Source organism: Lithobates pipiens, unplaced genomic scaffold (assembly GCF_037356315.1).
Source record: "Lithobates pipiens isolate NorthernLeopardFrog02 unplaced genomic scaffold, aLitPip1_a1.2 Scaffold_16, whole genome shotgun sequence".
Lineage (NCBI taxonomy): Eukaryota > Metazoa > Chordata > Amphibia > Anura > Ranidae > Lithobates > Lithobates pipiens.
In genome coordinates, this window is record NW_027507748.1 from 641,592,166 (window position 1) to 641,616,162 (window position 23,997).

General features: G+C 47.4%; 1 protein-coding gene across 1 annotated transcript in view; it reads right to left on the reverse strand.

Moving 5' to 3' along the window:
• SMARCD1 (SWI/SNF related BAF chromatin remodeling complex subunit D1) overlaps nucleotides 1-5,711 on the reverse strand; it is a gene marked incomplete in the record, with an annotated part of 39,001 nt that extends 33,290 nt beyond the window's left edge. Inside the window, 1 exon segment of the mRNA XM_077484303.1 lies at nucleotides 5,455-5,711. Coding sequence (XP_077340429.1) covers nucleotides 5,455-5,610 — 156 coding nt within the window.
• Between the last annotated feature and the right edge of the window lie 18,286 nt (nucleotides 5,712-23,997).

The window sequence follows — 23,997 nt, forward strand, 5'->3', positions numbered from 1 at the left end:
TTCAGGACGGATGTTCAGAGACATTTGAAATGCCTGTAACAGCTTGCAAGGGCTTCTGTCTATAAGTGTTTTTAATGGGGAATCATTTATGACCACTTGTAATGGTAAAAAAAAACTGTCTTTCCAAATCCATTGAGAGCGAGCGAGAGCCAGACACGATATTTTCCCATTGCAAATGGACAGAAATGATTCCTTCTTGAAAACGCTTCTAAAACAAAAACAAAGGCGCTAAATGCGACCTGTAAAAGTGGCAAAACTGAAGTTTTTTCATGTCAGTTACTAGCTTGTCAAGTTACGTAGTTTAGAAGAGGTTTTCAAACATTCAGTATACATGAAGCCTTACTGTATAAGCTGACTTCATTTACACACTGAAGCTCATCCCTTTGATCTAAACCACTGGTCTACAAACTTTATGTGGCCCTTGGGGCATTTTTGCTCCCTGTGATAAACGCACTATTCCTCCCGCTAACTCCAACAATGGGACATAATCCCTGCTACTGACAATAACAGGCACTATTCCCCCCACCGATCCCAATGATGGGGCACTATTCCCCCCACTGATGGGGCACTATTCCATCCACTGATCCCAACGATGGGGCACTATTCCTCCCACTGATCCCAACGATGGGGCACTATTCCTCCCACTGATCCCAACGATGGGGCACTATTCCTCCCACTGATCCCAACGATGGGGCACTATTCTTCCCACTGATCCCAACGAGGGGGCACTATTCCTCCCACTGATCCCAATGATGGGGCACTATTCCTCCCACTGATCCCAACGATGGGGCACTATTCTTCTTACAGACACCAACAGAAGGTCACTACTTCCCCCACTGATCCAAACGATAGGGCACTGTTTCTTACCCGAATACCAAAGATGCATTGTTTACGCCTACTGACACCAGGATAATTTCTACTCCCAATGGCCACAATCCGGCCCCCCTAAAGTCTGAAGGCCAGAAAACTGGCCCTTTATTCAGAAAGTTTGGAGCCCCTTGCTCTAAAAGAAACAAAAGATAGTTTATAGTTCTCTCACAATGTTGATAAACATTAAAGCCCCTTTCAAACTGGGGCGGTGGGTGCCTCTGTGGTAAAACGCCACTATTTTTAGCAGCGCTTTACCGTCAATTTTACGGCGCTATTCAGCCGCTAGCATGACGATTTTACCCCCTCTAGCAGCTGAGAAAGGGTTAAAACCTCCCACAAAGCGCTGCCGGCGTTATAGCCGCGCTGCCTAGTCATTTCAACGGGCAGGATCGGTATACACACCGCTCCAAAGATGCTGCTAGCAGGACTTTTTTTACCGTCCTGTCAGCGCACCGCTCCAGTGTGAAGGTCCTCTGGGCTTTTACATTGGAGACAAAGCAGCGGCTGTTTCAGGGGCTTTGCAGGCGCTATGTTTAGTGCTGTGAAGCCTGCAAAGTGCCCCAGTGTGAAAGGGGTCTTAGAGGCTTTTTTTTAATTTCACAGCTAAGAATGAGCAGAGGACGGCTCAGCACTATTTAGATATAATCGTGGAAATTCTGGATTAGGATCGAGAGGGGGGTTGATTCAAGATAGTGATTTTAACAATTAATCATGCAGGTCTACACACCCTGACCTTCTCATTATTACCATCATATCTACAATGATCAGCCCAATGTACGGTGTGCTGAGAGGTCATGTCTACCTGAGGCCCCTGAGAGCCCCACATTACATCAAGGCTTCCCCCTGTGCTACACAGAGGGGGGGGGGGGGGGTGGAATGCCTGGTAATGGGGGAGCTTGGTCACAGAGGGGTGAGGGCTCAGTGCCCGGCAATAGGGCCAGTCACAGAGAGTGGGGGAGGGTTGAAGCGCCTAGTAATGAGGGGCAGTCATAGAATGGGAGGTAAAGGACGTGGTAAAGGGGTCTGATACACATATGGGGGAGGGGTGCCCAGTAATGTTGTCTGATACACATATGGGGGAGGGGTGCCCAGTAATGGGGTCTGATACACATATGGGGGAGGGGTGCCCAGTAATGGGGTCTGATACACATATGGGGGAGGGGTGCCCAGTAATGGGGTCTGATACACATATGGGGGAGGGGTGCCCAGTAATGGGGTCTGATACACATATGGGGGAGGGGTGCCCAGTAATGTTGTCTGATACACATATGGGGGAGGGGTGCCCAGTAATAGGGTCTGATACACATATGGGGGAGGGGTGGCCAGTAATAGGGTCTGATACACATATGGGGGAGGGGTGGCCAGTAATAGGGTCTGATACACATATGGGGGAGGGGTGCCCAGTAATAGGGTCTGATACACATATGGGGGAGGGGTGCCCAGTAATAGGGTCTGATACACATATGGGGGAGGGGTGCCCAGTAATGGGGTCTGATACACATATGGGGGAGGGGTGCCCAGTAATAGGGTCTGATACACATATGGGGGAGGGGTGCCCAGTAATAGGGTCTGATACACATATGGGGAGAGGGGTGCCCAGTAATGGGGTCTGATACACATATGGGGGGAGGGGTGCCCAGTAATGGGGTCTGATACACATATGGGGGGAGGGGTGCCCAGTAATGGGGTCTGATACACATATGGGGGGAGGGGTGCCCAGTAATGGGGTCTGATACACATATGGGGGGAGGGGTGCCCAGTAATGGGGTCTGATACACATATGGGGGGAGGGGTGCCCAGTAATGGGGTCTGATACACATATGGGGGAGGGGTGCCCAGTAATGGGGTCTGATACACATATGGGGGAGGGGTGCCCAGTAATGGGGTCTGATACACATATGGGGGAGGGGTGCCCAGTAATGGGGTCTGATACACATATGGGGGAGGGGTGCCCAGTAATGGGGTCTGATACACATATGGGGGGAGGGGTGCCCAGTAATGGGGTCTGATACACATATGGGGGGAGGGGTGCCCAGTAATGGGGTCTGATACACATATGGGGGGAGGGGTGCCCAGTAATGGGGTCTGATACACATATGGGGGGAGGGGTGCCCAGTAATGGGGTCTGATACACATGGGGGGAGGGGTGCCCAGTAATTGGGTCTGATACACATATGGGGGGAGGGGTGCCCAGTAATTGGGTCTGATACACATATGGGGGGAGGGGTGCCCAGTAATTGGGTCTGATACACATATGGGGGGAGGGGTGCCCAGTAATGGGGTCTGATACACATATGGGGGAGGGGTGCCCAGTAATGGGGTCTGATACACATATGGGGGGAGGGGTGCCCAGTAATTGGGTCTGATACACATATGGGGGGAGGGGTGCCCAGTAATGGGGTCTGATACACATATGGGGGGAGGGGTGCCCAGTAATTGGGTCTGATACACATATGGGGGGAGGGGTGCCCAGTAATTGGGTCTGATACACATATGGGGGGGAGGGGTGCCCAGTAATGGGTCCTGTCACTTAGAAAGGGGGAGGAATAAGTAGGTAGTAATAAGGGGGAGGGGTAGATAAGGGCTCAGTGATGGGGTGTTGTATAGAAGGGGGAGGGGTAGATAAGGGCCCAGTATTGGGGTACTTATCCACCCCAGTAGTGGGGTGTCATATAGAAGGGGGAGGATTAGATAAGGGCCCAGTATTGGGGTGTTATATAGAAGGGGGAGGGGTAGATAAGGGCCCAGTATTGGGGTGCCGTTTAGAAGGGGAGAGGTAGATAAGGGCCCGGTATTGGGGTGCCGTATAAAAGGGGGAGGGGTAGATAAGGGCCCGGTATTGGGGTGTTGTATAGAAGGGGGTATATAAGGGCCCAGTAGTGGGGTGTCGTATAGAAGGGGGGTATATAAGGGCCCAGTAGTGGGGTGTCGTATAGAAGGGGGTATATAAGGGCCCAGTATTGGGGTGTCGTATAGAAAGGGGTATATAAGGGACCAGTATTGGGGTGTTGTATAGAAGGGGGTATATAAGGGACCAGTATTGGGGTGTCGTATAGAAGGGGGTATATAAGGGCCCAGTACTGTGGTGTCGTATAGAAGGGGGGTATATAAGTGCCCAGTATTGTGGTGTCGTATAGAAGGGGGGTATATAAGGGCCCAGTATTGTGGTGTCGTATAGAAGGGGGGTATATAAGGGCCCAGAATTGGGGTATCATATAGAAGTGGGAGGGGTAGATAAGGGCCCAGTATTGGGGTGTCAGAAGGGGAAGATAAGGGCCCAGTATTGGGGTATTTATCCACCCCAGTAGTGGGGTGTCATATAGAAGGGGGAGGATTAGATAAGGGCCCAGGATTGGGGTGTTATATAGAAGGGGGGGTAGATAAGGGCCCTGTATTGGGGTGTCATATAGAAGGGGGAGGGGTAGATAAGGGCCCAGTATTGGGGTGTCATATAGAAGGGGGAGGGGTAGATAAGGGCCCAGTATTGGGGCGTTGTATAGAAGGGGGAGGGGTATATAAGGGCCCAGTATTGGGGTACTTATCCACCCCAGTAGTGGAGTGTCATATAGAAGGGGGAGGATTAGATAAGGGCCCAGGATTGGGGTGTCATATAGAAGGGGGAGGGGTAGATAAGGGCCCAGTATTGGGGTGTCATATAGAAGGGGGAGGGGTAGATAAGGGCCCAGTATTGGGGTGTCATATAGAAGGGGGAGGGGTAGATAAGGGCCCAGTATTGGGGTGTCATATAGAAGGGGGAGGGGTAGATGAGGGCCCAGTATTTGGGTGTCATATAGAAGGGGGAGGGGTAGATGAGGGCCCAGTATTTGGGTGTCATATAGAAGAGGGAGGGGTAGATGAGGGCCCAGTATTGGGGTGTCATATAGAAGGGGGAGGGGTAGATGAGGGCCCAGTATTGGGGTGTCATATAGAAGGGGGAGGGGTAGATAAGGGCCCAGTATTGGGGTGTTGTATAGAAGGGGGAGGGTAGATAAGGGCCTAGCATTGGGGTACTTATCCACCCCAGTAGTGGGGTGTCATATAGAAGGGGGAGGATTAGATAAGGGCCCAGGATTGGGGTGTTATATAGAAGGGGGAGGGGTAGATAAGGGCACAGTATTGGGGTGTCATATAGAAGGGGGAGGGGTAGATAAGGGCCCAGTATTGGGGTGTCATATAGAAGGGGGAGGGGTAGCTAAGGGCTCAGTAATGAGGCGTTGTATAGAAGGGGGAGGGGTAGATAAGGGCCCATTATTGGGGTGCTTATCCACCCCAGGATTGGGGTGTCATAAAAGGGGAAGGGTAGATAAGGGCCCAGTATTGGGGTGTCATATAGAAGGGGGAGTAGATAAGGGCCCAGTATTGGGGTGGTATATAGAAGGGGGATGGGTATATAAGGGGCCAGTATTGGGGTGGCATATAGAAGGGGGGAGGGGTAGATATGGGCCCAGTATTGGGGTGTCATATAGAAGGGGGGAGGGGTAGATAAGGGCCCAGTATTGGGGTGTCATATAGAAGGGGGAGGGGAGTGACCTCGATAATGGGGGGAGGGACGGATACGTGTCCGGTACAGCCCGGCTTTCTTACCGGGTAAGCGGCTCCTGGCATCGGTGACCGGTACATGCCCTGCCCAGGGGCGGGGCCCATCCTCACAGCAGGTCCGGGTGTCCCGGGGCCCATCGCAGCGGGCGCAGGCCCGGATCCCCCGGGAGTCACCGATTGGAAGCCAGCCCGCGCCGCCATCGCTTCGCAACAATGGGGCCGGAACCGGAAGTCGTGTGTAATACCGGGGGCGGAGGGGGAGACACTCTCACAGAACAGCGCTACTTGCAGCAGCAAGCATGAATGAAAGACCGGAAGTGCTCGGCCGCCATCTTGGATTCGGGCATTTCTCAATTCTGGGAACCTATTCACACTTTTCAGTCACTTAAAAGCAGCCATTTTGGTCAGGGGCAAAGGGCCAATCCGATTACTGATTGTCAACGAGGGCACGTCTATGATCGGCCCGGGGCATGTTCTACATTCGCCATAGGAAGCCAGAAGCCGCTCAGGTTTATTTTGTGTTTTGTAGGGTCAGACACGAACTCTGCTCCGCTATATCTGTGCATACGGCCAGCCCTCACGGTAAATGGCCGCCGCTGGTGCCCACCGAGTCGACACTTCCGGTCGGTAGAAGCGGAGCGGTTCTCCATGTGTGTGACGAGATTTGATTGTAATCTGTGATGTGACCGACGTCCTGTTAGGCCAACATGGAGATACAGAGCGGCGCCCTCTGCTGGCTGGAGGTCACCACTGCACGACCCTCCTTCTTCCTCACAACTCAAATGAGGTATTTCCCGCCAATTTCACCTGACAACAGAGTGTGGGAGTATACCTCATATATAACATTGTACATATAGCTCCCAACTGTCCCTGATTGGAGGGACTGTCCTTCATTTGGAGCAATGTCCCTCTGTCCCCCTTTGCTCCTGATTTGTCCCTCATTTTGGTCTGATCCATAAAACTGTAGATAAAATGCACTACTTATCTATTAAAAAGTGTTTCCCAGTTCTAAATATTTCATTCAATTCCTAATTGCTGAAATTGAAAACGACAAAGGCCAATATAAAGGAATAGTAATGGTAAAAAAGCACTTGTGGGTTTACCCAATTATTTTATTATATTTATTATTTTTTGTACAATTCTCCTTTAAGGGGGCGTGGCAGGAGGTGTGTCCTATGTCTACATCGTTTTGCTAATAGACGTCCCTCGTTCACACCTCAAAAAGTTGTGAGGGGTGCATTGTGTTCAAAGTACAAATAAATTATTTTCACATTGAATAGAAACTGGCCCTAGTATGTGTATGGTTCTGCGCTAAAGCGGGCTGCAGTTTGGGGGCAGTAAAAGTGCTGCTCAAACATGGAGTTTTACTGCTCCTCAGCCTCACATGTGAACAAGTCCTAAGGGGAGGCTGGTGTCAGGACTGGGCTCAGACCTTCCTTCTCTGAGCTGGCTGCTCAGCTGCCGACTAATTGCCAGCTCCTATCTCTCCACAGTTACTCACCTGTTGATGATATCCTGCTCGTCAGTCCTGTCTACTTAAGCCGTCCAGTCTCAGCCTTCGCTTTGGTCACATCTATAAAGACGCTCGCCCATTAAAGACTTGCTTGGCTGACATTCTCTCTGGCTTCAGATCCTGCTTGCCGTTATACTACGCTGTTCTCTGGCTCCCTGATGTTTTGGCTTGTCTGACTATCCGTTCCGGTTCCTGAACTCTGACTATGTTTTGACTACATTTACTCTGTTTCATTTTTTTTATTATTGTTAAACAAGTGTGATTTAACTGTACTTCTGTCTCAGTCTGATGCATGGTTTCTGACAGTAGGTGAAGGCCATGAATTAAGAAGATGCAGTCAATCCACTTGGTAATATTTTTTCCAGGATCACCACATCGATCAGTTTTCTGACAGAAAGAACAGAGATTTCACCGCTCCAGGTCGATCCACTGACAGGCTACTGACTCTCCAGGTAGGTAGGGGTATGGATCAGTTTGCCATGGCGTTACAAACGCTCCTGAGTCGCGCGGCTCACCTGGAATCTCCCACTATGGCTGCTCCTGTCCAACCTGTGTTGCAGGCCATCCCTGCTGCAGGCACCCGCCTCGAGTATTACCTCTATAAAAGTTATGTCTGGTTCCACTCCGCTTCTCCAGCGATTTGGGGGTGATCCAGTCAAATGCAGGGGGTTTCTCAACCAGGTGGAGATATACCTTGAGATGCTGCCCCAGGGGTTTCCCATGTATAGAAGCAAAGTAGCTTTTGTGATATCTTTGCTTTCTGAGAGAGCCTTGGTCTGGGCAAACCCTCTATGGGAGACGCAAAAACCTGTTGCCTTGAGTTACCCTGAGTTTGTGGCTTCTTTAAAAGGGTATTTGACGTTAACACATGCTCTGCTTCTGCTGCCAAGTGCCTCATGTCCATCAAACAGAGTACGAGAACTGTTGCCGACTACGCCATTGAATTCCTTACTCTGGCAGCAGAGGTTGCATGGAAAAATTAGGCCCTCATGACTGCTTTTTGTCATGGTTTCTCAGATACCATCAAGGATGAGATAGCAGCCCAAGATATACCCACTGAGCTGGAGAAGTTGATCATGTTTGCCATCCTCATTGACTCCAGACTTTAAGGAGCGCTTGCAGAAGCCTCCTGTACATTTGTCTCCGAGATTTTCAGTCCCGACCTTGCCTCCCTCATCTCTGTGGATGAGAGAACCCTTAGGAGGAGGGAGAGATTGTGCCTTTATTGTGGCTAGGCAGGTCACTTTTTAAAGTCTCGTCCTACCCGTCCAGGGAACACTTGAACCTGGACGGACAGACCTTAGGTGGCTTTGTTTCGGCTACCCTTTCTTGGGCTGAGTCGTCCATCGAGATACAGGCTCTAGTCGACTCTTGGGCTGCAGGCTTGTTCATTGATGCTGTCTTTGTATCAAAGCACTCGATTCTGCTGCAGCTGCATGACACTCCACTTGCCATTGAAGTTCTTGATGGGAGACCTCTACAGCCTGCCCATGTGACTTACGAGACTGTTCTGTTGTCCATGGCCGTAGGACCATTCACCATGAGATAATCCAATTCCAAGTTGTTTCCTCACCTAAGTTTCCACTGGTTATCCTTGGTTACAGAGGCACACCCCCTCTTTTGATTGGCTCCGCGCTGAGGTTCTCTCCTGGTCACCACAATGCAGTAAGACATGCTTCCGGAAGGTAGCCAAGGTCCTGTGCACCTCTTCACTCTCCTCCCTGCCAGCCTGCCCTTCCTCACACGGTGCTTCCGCCTGCTGATCATAGAGGCAAACAAAGATCGGAACCGCTTTGTTCACCTCTATAAAAAAGGGAACTGGAAGCAATGTCCTTCCATCATTTCTGGTTTACCCTTGTGTAAATTGTGCCATTTTTTTAAAATGAAAAGCAAATGATCACAATGATCTTGGTGTGATCAAATGCTTTTAAGGGCAGAGGAGGGATCTGGGGTCTTATTAACCTCAGATCTCTCCATAAAGAGTACCTGTCACATGCCTATTGCTGTCACTAGGGATGTTCACATTCCTTGTGACAGCAATAAAAGCGATAAACATTTTTTTAAAGCAACAGTGTAAAGAAAAATATTAATACAATTTTTTTTGAGGGTCTCTGCCCCCCCCCCATGTTTGTGCACAAAGGCAAAAGCATGCGTAAGTCCTGCACATACGCAAACAGCGATCATTCCACACGTGTGAGGTATCACCGTGAATGTCAGATCATAGGCAGTAATTCTAGCACCAGGCCCCCTGTGTAAATCTAAAGTGGTGACTTGTAAAGGCTTTTAAATCGTTGCCCATGGATAGTAAAATGTATGCCATTTGTTGCCAATGCACTAGCGTGCACAATTTTAAAGTGTAAACTATAATAAAAGAAAAAATATATATACTGCGTTGTGAAAAAAATTGTTGTACAACCTAGCAGCCAACACTGCTGTAGACAAAAAGCATCAGTGTAAATATAAAGAAAAAAGTGTAGTGCTATGTGCTATGTTACAATAAACAAATACATATGAAACATAAATATATAAAAAGTGCTGAAATATCGAACAAAAGGTGATAAGTGAATCCACAAAAGTAGACAAAAAGACCAAAGGAAAGTCTATTAATAATGTTCTAGTGAATATTCAGCAAACATTCTCCAAAGTGTGCGATTATAATCCAGTCCAAGTGGAAACATAATCCAATAAACACGTGTAAAGATTCAGCCACTGCTATGACCCTTTAAGAATAGAGAGACAACACCACCACCATGATATATGGAGGAGGCTTACCAGATGATGTTGACCTGGTGGGGCTGACGCCACCCAAGTCAATATAGGCTTGTTGGTTAAATACACCTAATGAGGATGACAGTTTCTATATCTCCTCTCCGGTACAATATCAGACCATCAGATCATCAGTGGCAAATAGCATGTGTTTTCCAGAGCATCAAACGGGAAGTAGACGCTTGGTATCATACATAAAAACCATGGAAATAGAAAATCCGACGTGTTTCGACTACACAGTCATCATCTGGGGTCGACTGTGTAGACCAGATGACGACTGTGTAGTCGAAAAGCTTTGGGTGGACCTTCCCGCAGATATCGCTTTTTGCAGGTTTATATGCCAATTATGTTCTATGGAAATGTGAGTGTCCTATATTTTTTATATTAAATACTTTTTTTAAACAGTATCACGATATGCTAATTTTCTATTTGCATGGTTTTTATGTATGATACCAAGCTTCTACTTCCCGTTTGATGCTCTGGAAACAACATGCTATTTGCCAGTGATGATCTGATGGTCTGATATTGTACCGGAGAGGAGATATAGGAGCTGTCATCCTCATTAGGTGTATTTGACCAACAAGCCTATTTTGACTTGGGTCAGCCCCGCCAGGTCAACATCTAGTAAGCTTCCTCCATATATCATGGTGGTGGTGTTGTCTCTCTATTCTTAAAGGGTCATAGCAGTGGCTGAATCTTTACACGTGTTTATTGGATTATGTTTCCACTTGGACTGGATTATAATCTCACACTTTGGAGAATGTTTGCTGAATAACTTAATAATAAACTTTCCTTTGGTCTTTTTGTCTACTTTGGTGGATTCACTTTTGTTCGATATTTCAGCACTTTTTATATATTTATGTTTCATATGTACTTGTTTATTATAACACACTTTTTTCTTTATATTACAATTTTAAAGTGTGACATGTTTGGTATCTATTTACTCAGTGTGAGAGCACGGTGTGAGAGCATCTTTTATATTTGATCAAAAATTGGGTTATGTATTGTGTTTTTTTGTATTAAAATTGTAAAAACAACACTGCGTAAATACCGTGTGACATCAAAAATTATGCCTACCAATTTATCCTCTATGCCCCGTGGTTATGAGATCATGTGCACAGCAGAGCTCCCAACTGTCCCTCTTTTGTACCCCCCCAGTTTCTTGCTCCTACTCAGTTGCACTCACGTGGTGTCCATTAGCCCATCACTATGATGGCCTGCCTTACTGTCATACATTAGTATTTAGGAGGGGGCAGGCAAAGTTTGACACTATCATAAAGTACCTTTTTTTATGATCAGAATGCTTTTCCTAGCTGTGAAATACACACTTTGCTTTCCAGTTGGAAATTTGATTGGTTCAGTCTAACCCTAAATACCTTCAGTCCATATGATAGGATAAGAGTTTTCTGTTTGCTCAAGGTACAGGCAAGAGATCCTTAGTGGGCCACAGGAAAGGTGCCTACAGGCCACAAGTTTGTCACCCTGTTCTAAAGTAATCTACAGTGGTGTGAAAAAGTGTTTGCCCCCTTCCTCATTTCCTGTACCTTTGCATGTTTGTCACACTTAAGTGTTTCGGAACATCAAACCAATTTAAACAATAGTCAAGGACAACACAAGTAAACACAAAATGCAATTTGTAAATGAAGGTGTTTATTATTAAAGGTGAAAAAAAATCCAAACCATCATGGCCCTGTGTGAAAAAGTGATTGCCCCCCTCGTTAAAACATACTATAACTGTGGTTGTCCACACCTGAGTTCAATTTCTATAGCCACACCCAGGCCTGATTATTGCCACACCTGTTCACAATCAAGGCATCACTTAAATAGGAGCTGCTTGACACAGTAAGGTCCACCAGAAGATCCTTAAAAGCTACACATCATGCCGAGACCCAAAGAAATTCAGGAACAATTGAGAAAGAAAGTAATTGAGATCTATCAGTCTGGAAAGGGTTATAAAGCCATTTCCAAAGCTTTGGGAATCCAGCGAACCACAGTGAGAGCCATTATCCACAAATGGCGAAGACATGGAACAGTGGTGAACCTTCCCAGGAGTGGCCGGCCGCCCAAAATTACCCCAAGAGCGCAGCGACGACTCATCCAAGAGGTCACAAAAGACCCCACAACAACGTCCAAGGAACTGCAGGCCTCACTTGCCTCAGTTAAGGTCAGCGTTCATGCCTCCACCATCAGGAAAAGACTGGGCAAAAATGGCCTGCATGGCAGAGTTCCAAGGAGAAAACCACTGCTGAGCAAAAAGAACATCAAAGCTCGTCTCAATTTCTCCACAACACATCTTGATGATTCCCAAGACTTTTGGGACAACATTCTGTGGACCGATGAGACAAAAGTGGAACTCTTTGGAAGGTGTGTGTCCAAGTATATCTGGCGTAGAAGGAACACTGCATTTCATAAAAAGAACATTATACCAACAGTAAAATATGGTGGTGGTAGTGTGATGGTCTGGGGCTGTTTTGCTGCTTCAGGACCTGGAAGACTTGCCGTGATAAAAGGAACTATGAATTCTGCTGTCTACCAAGAGATCCTGAAGGAGAATGTCCGACCATCTGTTCGTGTACTCAAGCTGAAACGAACTTGGGTTCTGCAGTAGGACAATGATCCTAAACACACCAGCAAGTCCACCACCGAATGGCTGAAGAAAAACAAAATGAAGACTTTGGAGTGGCCTAGCCAAAGTCCTGACCTGAATCCTATTGAGATGTTGTGGTATGACCTTAAAAAGGCCGTTCATGCTCGAAAACCCTCTAATGTAACTGAATTAGGACAATTCTGCAAAGATGAGTGGGCCAAAATTCCTCCAGGACGCTGTAAAAGCCTCATTGCATGTTATCGCAAACGCTTGGTTGCAGTTGTTGCTGCTAAGGGTGGCCCAACCAGTTATTAGGTTTAGGGGGCAATCACTTTTTCACACAGGGCCATGATGGTTTGGATTTTTTTTCACCTTTAATAATAAACACCTTCATTTACAAATTGCATTTTGTGTTTACTTGTGTTGTCCTTGACTATTGTTTAAATTGGTTTGATGTTCCGAAACACTTAAGTGTGACAAACATGCAAAGGAACAGGAAATGAGGAAGGGGGCAAACACTTTTTCACACCACTGTAGATCTCCCCACCTTTTGTATACCTCTATTTTTATTTAGTTCTTATTTGAAGCCTTCATTAAAAGAGGGATCACACCATGACCTACTTGTGTACTCTGACCTGTTGCAAACAGTCTTTAGGTACCCTTGGGGATTAGGTGACAGTTTCCTAGCCAGGTGACACGCTATATGTCTGTATGGCAACCCCAAGAGTCCTGAATGGCAAAGAGAATGGACAGGCTAGAAAACTTTTCCTGATTGTTGCTTAACCTGATCTGCACATACCTTCTCCTCCCTCCTTAATTTCAATGAGTAGGAACACAATAAGAGCATTCCAGTTTATGGCAGAGGCTGGCCCAAGATACACTTTGATTTTGCATAATGTAAGACACAATGCCATTATCGGAGTCCGTCCATTCGGTTTACTACTGAAGCTGGAGCACTTGAGGATGTAGAACCTTCTACAGTGTACAGGAATGCTGATATCTACAGATCACCCGAAGATACTAGTTCTGGAATTCTGCAATTATGAACTGGGTTTGGGCAACTACAAAGCCTGAGTTAGGGAATAGTTTAGGCATGTGTTTGACTGTCATGCCAAGTTATTCAAGTAAAGCTTTTGAAACTTTGTCTTTTGCCTGGTCTAAAGTTACTAAAGAGGTGTCATGCAAGTAACCGGCACACATAGTCTACCGCTTGGGTCAATTAAATACACTGGGGTATGAAGACAGATTTGTTTGAGTTAATACAGTATGAAAACACAAGTGGTTACCAAGAGTAATGAAGGTTTTACATGCAGTACATGTGACAGGTAGGATAGGCTTTTTCAGTAGCAGTTGTTGTCTGGACTCTCTTTGTGAGTGGTTTATCTTCCATAGCAATGTGAGTAGATCAGCACGGTAGAGGTTCCCAGCTTGTGCACAGGTACGGTAGAGGAAAAGTTAAGAAAGTGCTTGCATGGAGTCTGTGCTAGGTTTACTGCAGGACCCCATTCCATTACTGGGAGTGAGGTAGCCGTGATACGCTGGAAAGGTGAAGAGGGCATCGGCACCGCATACTAGCAGATTGTGACAGACTTACCTGTAAAATGGATCCCTCCAGTGGCGCAGTGCCACGGTGCATGTTTAGGAGTTATTCATTGTTGTAACACAAGCTTTATTATAAGCTTACCTGTAGGTACAAGTGATCAAGTGGAGTTTACTACTGCTTTAATGAAAAGAATCAACAATAATTGTTCAGAAAATATGTGAAACACTAGCAACTAAGGGTTAATAGCTGGTGACAACTAGTAGAAAAATGAAAAGTCCCAGAACTCTGTAATGGGGGGTAGCCCTGCCTAAAGGGCGTGGTACCACAGTAATAGTTTGGCAGTTTCTTTCTATTATGCTGCCATTTTTTCTTGCTGGCCAATAGGGATGAACATCGGCTGTTCGCCCCTTCGGCGAATACCGAACGTTATGGGCCGTTCGCACCAAATTCGTGTGGCGCTCACAGCCCACAATGCACTACGCCCATGCAGTGCATTGCTGGCTCATGATTGGCCAAGCATGCACTGTGACCCCGCATGCTTGGCCAATCACAGCGCCGGCAGCGAGGAGAGCCATGATTGGCCACAGGCAGGATGCCTGTGGCCAATCATAGCTCAGGCTGTGTAGTACACGCCCCACACTATATAAGGCCGCCAGCGCGGCGGCCTTGTGTACTGTGTTGGCGTCTGTAGGAGTTAGTGGGTGTTCTGTGTACCTTCAACACAGTATACACCGTTCGTTATCGGCGGATTTTGCGTTCTTGCTCTTCTGTAGTGGGTGTTGTCTGCGTACCCTGACCGCAGTATACACCATTATATCCACCTATATAGCTAGCTATATTGCTCTTTTTTAATAGACTTGCAGTCAGTTGTAGGAGATTGTGCGTGCTGTCTGCGTGCCCTGACCGCAGTATATACCGTTATATCCACCTATATAGCTAGCTATCTTGCTCTTTTTTAATAGAGCTTGCAGTCAATTGTAGGAGATTGTGCGTGCTGTCTGCGTGCCCTGACCGCAGTATACACCGTTATATCCACCTATATAGCTAGCTATCTTGCTCTTTTTTAATAGAGCTTGCAGTCAGTTGTAGGAGATTGTGCGTGCTGTCTGCGTGCCCTGACCGCAGTATACACCGTTATATCCACCTATATAGCTAGCTATCTTTCTCTTTTTTAATAGAGCTTGCAGTCAGTTGTAGGAGATTGTGCGCACTGTCTGTGTGCCCTGACCGCAGTATACACCGTTATATCCACCTATATAGCTCTTCTCTAATTGAGCCATCTACAGGAGTTAGTGGGTGTTGTGTGCCTCCAGCACAATATACACTACCCAATTGCTGTTTTTCACATCTCCCTTCAGGCCATTACCATGTCTGGAAGGCCAACAAGGAGAGGCAGACAGGCGCGAGCCAATAAAAGAGGGCAAGCAGGCTCTGTGTCTAGAGACAACAGTGCTGGTCGTGGACGCGGTGCATCGTCATCATCAGCACGTGGCCATGGGACACGCTTCTCCTTCTTTTCGGCAGCTGGACATGTTGAGCCGCAACATGCCAATGACTTGGTAGAGTGGATGACCAAGCCCTCTTCATCCTCCTCATCCTCTCTCACCCAGGCTCAGGGTACTAGCAAAGCAGCTGCCAACGCATCGTCTTACCTCCTCTCAATGTCATCATCAGTGACTCCTTCCCTAGACTCACCACGTCCTCCTGAGGAGTCTCCTGAACTCTTTGAGCACAGTGTTGGGTACATACTCCAGGTGGATGCCCAGTGTTTTGTAGGCTCTGATGATGATACTCAGCTAGAGGAAGGCAGTAGCGTGAGCGCAGAGAGAGGGGATGCTCAAGAAGGACAGCAATCTGGCAGTCATGTTCCACAAGCTGCAGCATACTGCCAGGTTTGCTCCAGCGATGAAGAGGGAGGGGATGATGAGGGCACTGACTCCACGTGGGTGCCTGGTAGGAGAGAGGAGGAGGAGGAGGCACATGTCCAATGAGGCAGGATGCCCTCCGGAGGCCAGCTTAGGGGCAGCACACCGACTGAATCACACAGCAGAGCTCCACCTGTGCAGGGTGCTGCCTCTGTGCTTTATTCTAAAAGTTCTTTGGTGTGGGCCTTTTTTGAGACGAGTGCATCAGATCGCACCACTGCTATTTGCAACATATGTCTTAAGCGTATCTCGCGTGGCCAAAACATCAGCCGCTTGGGCACCACATGCTTGACCAGACATATGTTGACCTGCCATGCAGCTCGTTGGCAAGCGTACCTCAAAGACCCACACCAAAGAACAAAGCGGACCTCTCCTTGCTCCTCATCAGCTGGGATCTCCAACCCCACTAGACCTTCAGTCCTCTCTGAAACCTGCTCTGAGAGGAATGAAGGTGTAGAATTAGGTGTGTCACAGCCAAGTGCTTCCGGGCACTCTGCTAGCAGTACACCCACGTCCGATTATAGCAGGCAAATGTCCCTGCCCCAGCTGCTGGACCGTCGAAAGAAGTTCACTCCCAGCCATCCACATGCCCAGCAGTTGAATGCTAGCTTGGCTAAATTGCTAGCACTTCAACTGCTGCCTTTTCAGTTGGTAGACTCGGCCCCCTTCCGTGAGTTTGTACAATGTGCTGTTCCTCAGTGGCAGGTCCTCAAACGCCACTTTTTCTCACGGAAGGCGATTCCGGCATGTGGAAGGCAATGTCCTTGCCTCGCTGGACAGGGCGGTCAGCGGTAAGGTGCATATTACCGCTGACTCATGGTCCAGCAGGCATGGACAGGGACGTTACCTGTCTTTCACGGCCCATTGGGTCACTCTTCTGGCAGCTGGGAAGGATGCAGGACAAGGTGCAGTAGTGTTGGAGGTTGTTCCGCCACCACGCCTCCAAAATGCTACTATTGGTTGTGACACACCTCTCTCCTACACCCCCTCCTCTTCTTCTTCCTCCATGGCCTCATCCAGTGCTCTGTCCTCAGAACCAGCGGTGCTCCGTAGGCGTTCCAGGGGCTACGCAAGTACGCAGGCAAAGCAAAGCCATGCTGTGCTTGCGCTGGTTTGTTTGGGGGACAGGAGCCACACTGGGGCAGATATTTTGTCAGCTCTGCAGGGGCAGGCTGAGAGGTGGTTGACGCCACGCCAGCTTAAGCCAGGAATGGTGGTTTGCGACAATGGCACCAACCTCCTCTCCGCTCCCTCCGACAGGGACAACTGACCCATGTGCCCTGTGTGGCTCACGTCCATAACCTGGTGGTGCAGCATTTCTTGGGCAGGTACCCGGGCTTACAGGATGTCCTGAAGCAGGCCAGTCAAGTCTGTGTGCATTTCCGCCGATCATTTAATGCCTGTGCTCGGCTGGCTGAGCTCCAAAAGGAGTTGAACTTGCCCAAGAACCGCCTTATATGTGACATGCCCACCAGGTGGAACTCAACGTTAGCCATGCTGCAGCGGCTGCACACGCAGCAGAGGGCCATCAATGAGTACCTGTGCGACTACGGCACCAGGACAGGGTCAGAGGAGCTCGGTTTTTTCTCACCACGCCAGTGGGGCATGATCAGGGATGCATGCACTGTCCTGTCACCGTTTGAGGAGGCCACAAGGATGGTGAGCAATGACAGTGCATGCATCAGTGACACTGTACCTCTTGTCCACCTCTTGGAGCATACGCTGCGTGGAATAATGGACAGGGCACTTGAGGCAGAACAGAGGCAGGAAGAGGAGGACTTCCTTGCCTCTCAAGGCCCCCTTTATCCAGACAGTGTTCCTGCTGTGCCACCCATCACACAGGAAGAGGAGGAGGAGGAGGAGGAGGATGATTGTGTCAGCATGGAGGTGGAGGCTGGCACTCAGCATCAGCAGCAGCAGCAGTCTTGTAGGGATGATTTACAGTGCCAAAAAACCCGTGGACTTGTACGTGGCTGGGAGGAGGTAGCTGCGGATCATGTTGTCCTTAGTGACCCAGAGGACTCTGGACCGAATGCCTTAGCTAACCTACGCTGCATGGCCTCCCTGATCCTGCAAAGCCTGCGGAAGGATCCTCGTATTCTTCAGATCAAGGAGAGGGACCATTACTGGCTGGCCACTCTCCTTGATCCATGGTACAAGGGTAAGGTTGCCGACCTTATCTTGCCGTTGCAGAGGGAGCAGAGGATGAGACATCTCCGGGAGGCCTTGCAGAAAGGTCTGTGCAACGCGTTTCCAGAGACTGGGAGGTTACAAACTCCTGGTCCTGGACAACATGTTGCTGAGGCATCGGTCAGAAGGAGCAGTGGAGAAGGTGGCCGTCTGACCGATGCGTTCAGACAATTTTTTAGTCCGCAGCCCCAAGGTAAGATCGGTTCCAGCAACCATCGCCAGCGTCTGATTTACATGGTGCAGGAATACCTAGGGGCAAGGTCAGACTTGGACACCTTTCCCACCGAAAATCCTCTGGCTTACTGGGTCTTGAGGATGGATCACTGGCCAGAGCTTGCACAGTATGCAATAGAGCTTCTGGCCTGTCCTGCATCCAGCGTTCTTTCAGAACGCACCTTCAGTGCTGCTGGTGGCTTTGTTACCGATCACAGGGTGCGCCTGTCCACCGACTCAGTTGATCGACTGACCTTCATCAAGATGAATCAGTCTTGGATCACCCACAGCTACTAAGCACCTGAAGCTGATGTAACCGAATAATTTTTTTTGAAATATCACATCCCTTCAAGACTGCCTATGCTGATGCTGAGTGACTGTCCTGTTATGTTGATTGTCTATCCTCTTCCTCCTCTGCTGATATCTTGGAAGAACATTTTTGGTTCTGGGTGATGCCACCAGCCCAATTTTTCTGCCCCTGTTTAACAGGGGGCGTTTAATTACAATTTTTGATGCAATGCTTTGCAGCAGGGCTCATTCCTGCACCACAACTAGAGTATATGGGAGAGGTTGCAGTGTTGTGGCACCAGCACCAGTGCCTAAGGCCCAATTTTTCTGCCTCTGTTTAACAGGGGCATTTAATTACAATTTTTGATGCAATGCTTTGCAGCAGGGCTCATTCCTGCACCACAACTAGAGTATATGGGAGAGGTTGCAGTGTCGTGGCACAAGTGCCTAAGGCCCAATTTTTCAGCCAGGGGCATGTAATTACAATTCTTGATATAATATTTCACAGGAGGTCCTGTTCCTGTGCCCACCCAGAGTAACTGTGAGGACTTATAGTGTTGTGGCACCAGCACCACAACCACCAAAGGTCAATTTTTCTACCACTGTTCAACAATGGCATGTAATTACAATTCTTGATATAATCATTCACAGCAGGGCGCTCCAGCGCCCACCAAAAGTCACTTTGAGGGCTTACAATATTGTGGCAACACCAACACCTTGTTCCGCCATTTCTGCAGAGCATATAGCTTTGGCCCCTACTTTCAAACATCCAACTTACAAACGTCTCCTACTTGCAAACGGAAGGAGACAACAGGAAGTGAGATGAAAAAAGACGGACGGCAAAACAAATTATACAGGGGTGATAACCCTTCCCTATGTTTTCCAAAAAGCTTAAAAATAGATTTTTTGACTGGAGCTACACTTTAAAAATGTACCAGTTCAAAATTACACACAGATTCTACTTAACACAACAAATCTACACAGTCCCTGTCTTGTTTGCACCGCCTGTATACTGCTGTTCTGAGTATATAGGGTCTGTGGGCCCCACGTCTTTCCTTTTTTAATATGGGTACGGGGTTCCCCTTAATATCCGTACAAGACCCAAAGGGGCTGGTAATGGGCATGGGGGGCTACCCATGCAATTTTTCTCAATGATTTTCATCCATATTGCCGGAACCAGATATTACATTAAAAACGCAAGCAGTTTGAAATTACTTTTTTTCCGTTAAGTGTCATTTTGTGCAGGGACTGTTCTAAACACGGGAAACACGTGGCATTTCACAGGCATACTATAGACACCCCCCATGCACGATATTTAAAGGAATATTTCACTTTTTTTCACTTTAATCGTCATTAAAATCAGTGCTCCCGCCAAAACTGCCATTTTTAAAAACATTTTAGGCATTGACCCATGTCCCCTGGGGCAGGAGCCAGGTCCCCAAACCCTTTTTAGGACAGTATCTTGCATATTAGCCATTAAAATTAGCACTTTTAATTTCGAACGTTCGAGTCTCATAGACTTCAATGGGGTTCTAAAGTTCGTACGAATTTTCGGTCCGTTCGAAAGTTCTGGTGCGAACCAAACCGGGGGGGTGTTCTGCTCATCCCTACTGGCCAACATGTTGGGGGCCGAACTGATGTTGGAGCTCTCAGAAATATTCCTCCATACACTGATTAAAGGCGCCCTTGCTGTGGCTTACACAGGCAATGCAAGTGTAGTGGGGCTGGCCAGTGGCCTCATTAACTCCTACGATGACATTGGAAGACCTTGTCCATTCATCATCAGCAACTGAATCAGGTCTGAGACTTCAAACGCTCCCCTGACAGCTGGCCAGTGAACTCGGTCAGCATCAGTGAAAATTTCCGGTATCAGAGGGTGTCCTCTCTAGTACCTCTCCCCCTCCCAGTTGTGGTGATAATCGTTTCACCAGTGACCAGAAACACTCACTCTGTTAGGGCGCCCTCACTGTGCCTCACACAGGTGATGCGGGTGTAGTGGGATTGGCCCGTGGCCTTTCATTGACTCCTGTGATGATATTGGAACACCTCTGTCCATTCATCATCGACAAATCTATCAGGTCTGAGACTTCTAAGCGCTCCTCTGACAGCTGGCCAGTAAACTCGGTCAGCATCATTGAAATTCTCCGGTATCAGAGGGCGTCCTCTCCAGTACCACTCTCCATCCTAGATGTGGTGATAATCGTTTCACCAGCAACCAGAGACACACACTAGGGCCTGTTCACACCAGAATGTGGTGCAGAAAACCCTTACCTGCACGATGTTCAGGGTGGCTGTCCTTGTGATCTGCTGTGGGTGTCAATGCAATGCTACTGACACCCCAAACACAGGTTACAAACGCAGTGCATTTGCCTGCACCAGATCGCATGTACACTATGTGATGCAGTTGCAGTAGACTTTTTAAAGTACTGCATGCACTACTTTTGGTGTTACGCTGTGCGATTTCAGCCCACTCAAATGAACATGAGTGTGTTCCTGGACAGTTCCTGGTGTGAACGGGCCCCAAATGTCCCCCATGTTTATCCCTAGGCCCACGAACAAGCCTCATGTACACATGTATAACGCTGCGTGAATTGTCACCACTATATAAATACTGGTAATAAACAGGGCCAGAGGTGACTCAGAGCTAATATCCTGCATCCTCACAATCTCGTTATCTGAAAATTTCCCATTAATTGTTTTTTTTTGTCAGAAACGCAAAATGACAGCATTGGGCGTCTTTCATCTTTGAGGCATCAGCAACAAAAATATTTCTTTGGCAGTATGATGATGTGGTAAGCTTCTGTTAGTCAGTCAAAACACTTAGAGAGCGGTGGGTGGATGAACGATTCTGCTCATTTCTGTGGCACTTAGCAATGGGATGTGTGCTGTGTGCTGCCAGGGTCTGAATGACAGTAATGACCAGACAGAAGGTGGTTGCGATACACAACTTCCACCTCATCACCTGAGCTCCCCGAAGACATTTCTAGAGCTGCTCTTCACTTATATTAGTTATGGGAAAAAAACACAGGAAAGAATTTTTGGTCTAATTAACCACTTCGATACCAGGCACTCTCACCTCCTTGCCGACCAGGCCAAATTTTCAGTGCTGTTGCATTTTGAATGACATTTGCGCAATCATGCAATACTGTACCCATATGAGATTTTTATCATTTTATGGGACAGATAGTGCTTTCTTTTGGTGGTATTTAACCAATGTTGGCCTTTTTATTTTTTGCTAAACAAAGGAAAGAAGACTGGAAATTTTGAAAAGATAAAAGTTTTTCTTTGTTTCTGTTATAAAATTTTGCAAATAAATAATTGTTCTCCTTCACTGATGTGCAACGATGAGGCTGCACTGATGGGCACTGATGAGGCAGCACTGATGGGCACTGATGAAGAGGCACTGATGGGCATTGCTAGGTGGCACTAATGGGCACTGATAGGTGGCACTGGGCCCTGACAGGCAGCACTAATGGGCACCGATAGGTGGCACTGATGGGCACTGATAGGTGGCACTGATGGGCACTTATAGGCACCGATGAGGCAGCAATGCAGGGCACTGATAGGAGGCACTGATAGGTGGCATTGATGGGCACTGATAGGCAGCACTGATGGGCACTAATGGGGCTGCACTGATCATCTAATTATATTTGTAAATGTCCCCTGTCACACTTGCTGGTTAATGTCTCTCCTCTCCTCGTGCTGTGACAGCGCTTGAGGAAACAAATGCCGATAACCGCTAAGTTTATTCACATGTTATCAGCTGTGATTTGACACAGCCGATCACATGGTAAAGGGGTGCCGTGAATGTCCCTTTGCCACGATCTGTGATCAGCTGTGTCTGAAGGACACAGCAATTACAAAGAGTCGGATGCGCGCCACGTGGGGGCCTGGTTCTGGGAGGATGTCTATGAATGCCTTCCCATAATGAGAGAGCCGTGCTTATTATTTTAAAGGCATAGCTCACCTTTATCAAAAAACTGCCTTAAAAAAAAAATCTGTGCAGCTTTGACCATAGTTGAATAATATTCTTACTACAGTATAGGTGTAGACCATTTATATACCTCCCAAAACCTGGCCAAAAATAGTCCCAAAGATGGGCTCATCCCATCCTACCTTGTTGCTAGAACATTGCTAAGAAATTCCCAGCTGATTTAAACCCCTCTTGGATGTGCTGTTTCTCCTTTCTCACAGTAGCTTTGAGGTCAGCAATGCTGAGATGGAGGAGATAGTGGACCACACGTGTGTGAGGGTTTGAGGGTTCGCTCCTGTGATGGTGGGGGTGTAGTTCTGCAACAGCTGGATGGCCACAGGTTGAGCACCCATGCTGTAGACCTTTATCATGCATTTTTGGTGACTGCAACACGTGTCACAGCTGCATTGCCTTAATATGTTGGGTGGCATTCAAAAGGTTTTTTTGACATACCGTGTGCGTTATTGTAACACGCCTGAACGCAAAAGTGTGTTAACAAAAGTTTCATTTTTTTTGTCGTCCTGAAATAGTTTCATGGTATATAACTCGCTCAGATGCAAATAGAGCTTAGTGACCATTTCAGACATCCTGTCTCAGCTACACATTTATTTGTGTCCCCAGCTGCTTCCTCCGCAAGGCTTACAAATCAGCAAACCAGCTAAACTTACAAGATTTTCTTCCAATTTTTGTTTTTTACTTAAAGAGTAATTTTTCATTTCAGTCACTAATCAATGTGCTGTTGGAAGGAATATGGGAACACTTTATCACATTCTCTGGTGTAACTATAAATAGCTGAAATTTCAATTTTACAGTCGCTGGGACATGATTTTTTTTTTCTGTTTAACTACACAAATATATGGTGAGTGTAAAAGTGTCCATAACAAAAACCAAACTGCAAACATTAAAAAAGTGTTTTGTCTAAACGGCCTCTTCCCGCATCTTGGGAAACGTTCATGCCGTATGATCTGCACAGAGCAAAGCAGGCTCAATGCAAGGACACTTGGGGTGTATTAATTAAAAAAATAATTTAAATTGCATAGCTGTTTGTCTTGAAACTGCACGTGCATTAGTTCTGTGCAAATCGAATGTTACTAGGATATTTTCTCTCAAGATTGGATGAGTGAATCAGGACAATGGCACATACATTATGGCCACTAGATGGTGTTAATGATCACTGGAGATAAATACTAAATTACTATGATTGTCAGCTCCATCTAGTGGCCAAAATGTGCATGCAGTTTTACAGGGGAATAGCTCTGCTTTTTTTATAAACACAACACTATGGGGGTTATTTACAAAAGGCAAAGCCACTTTGCACTGAAAGTGCAGTCGCTCTAAATCTAAGGGGTAGATCTGAAATGAGGGGAAGCTCTGCTGATTTTATCATCCAATCATGTGCAAGCTAAAATGCTGTTTTTTATTTTCCTTGCATGTCTGCCTCGGATCTACAGCGACTTTACTTCCAAGTGCACTTTCAGTGCACTTTGAAGTGCACTTGCAGTGCAAAGTGGATTTTCCTTTAGTAAATAACCCCCTATGTGTCTTTAGATTGAGTCTTTGTTTATCTGTGTAGATTAAGGCCTGATTCAC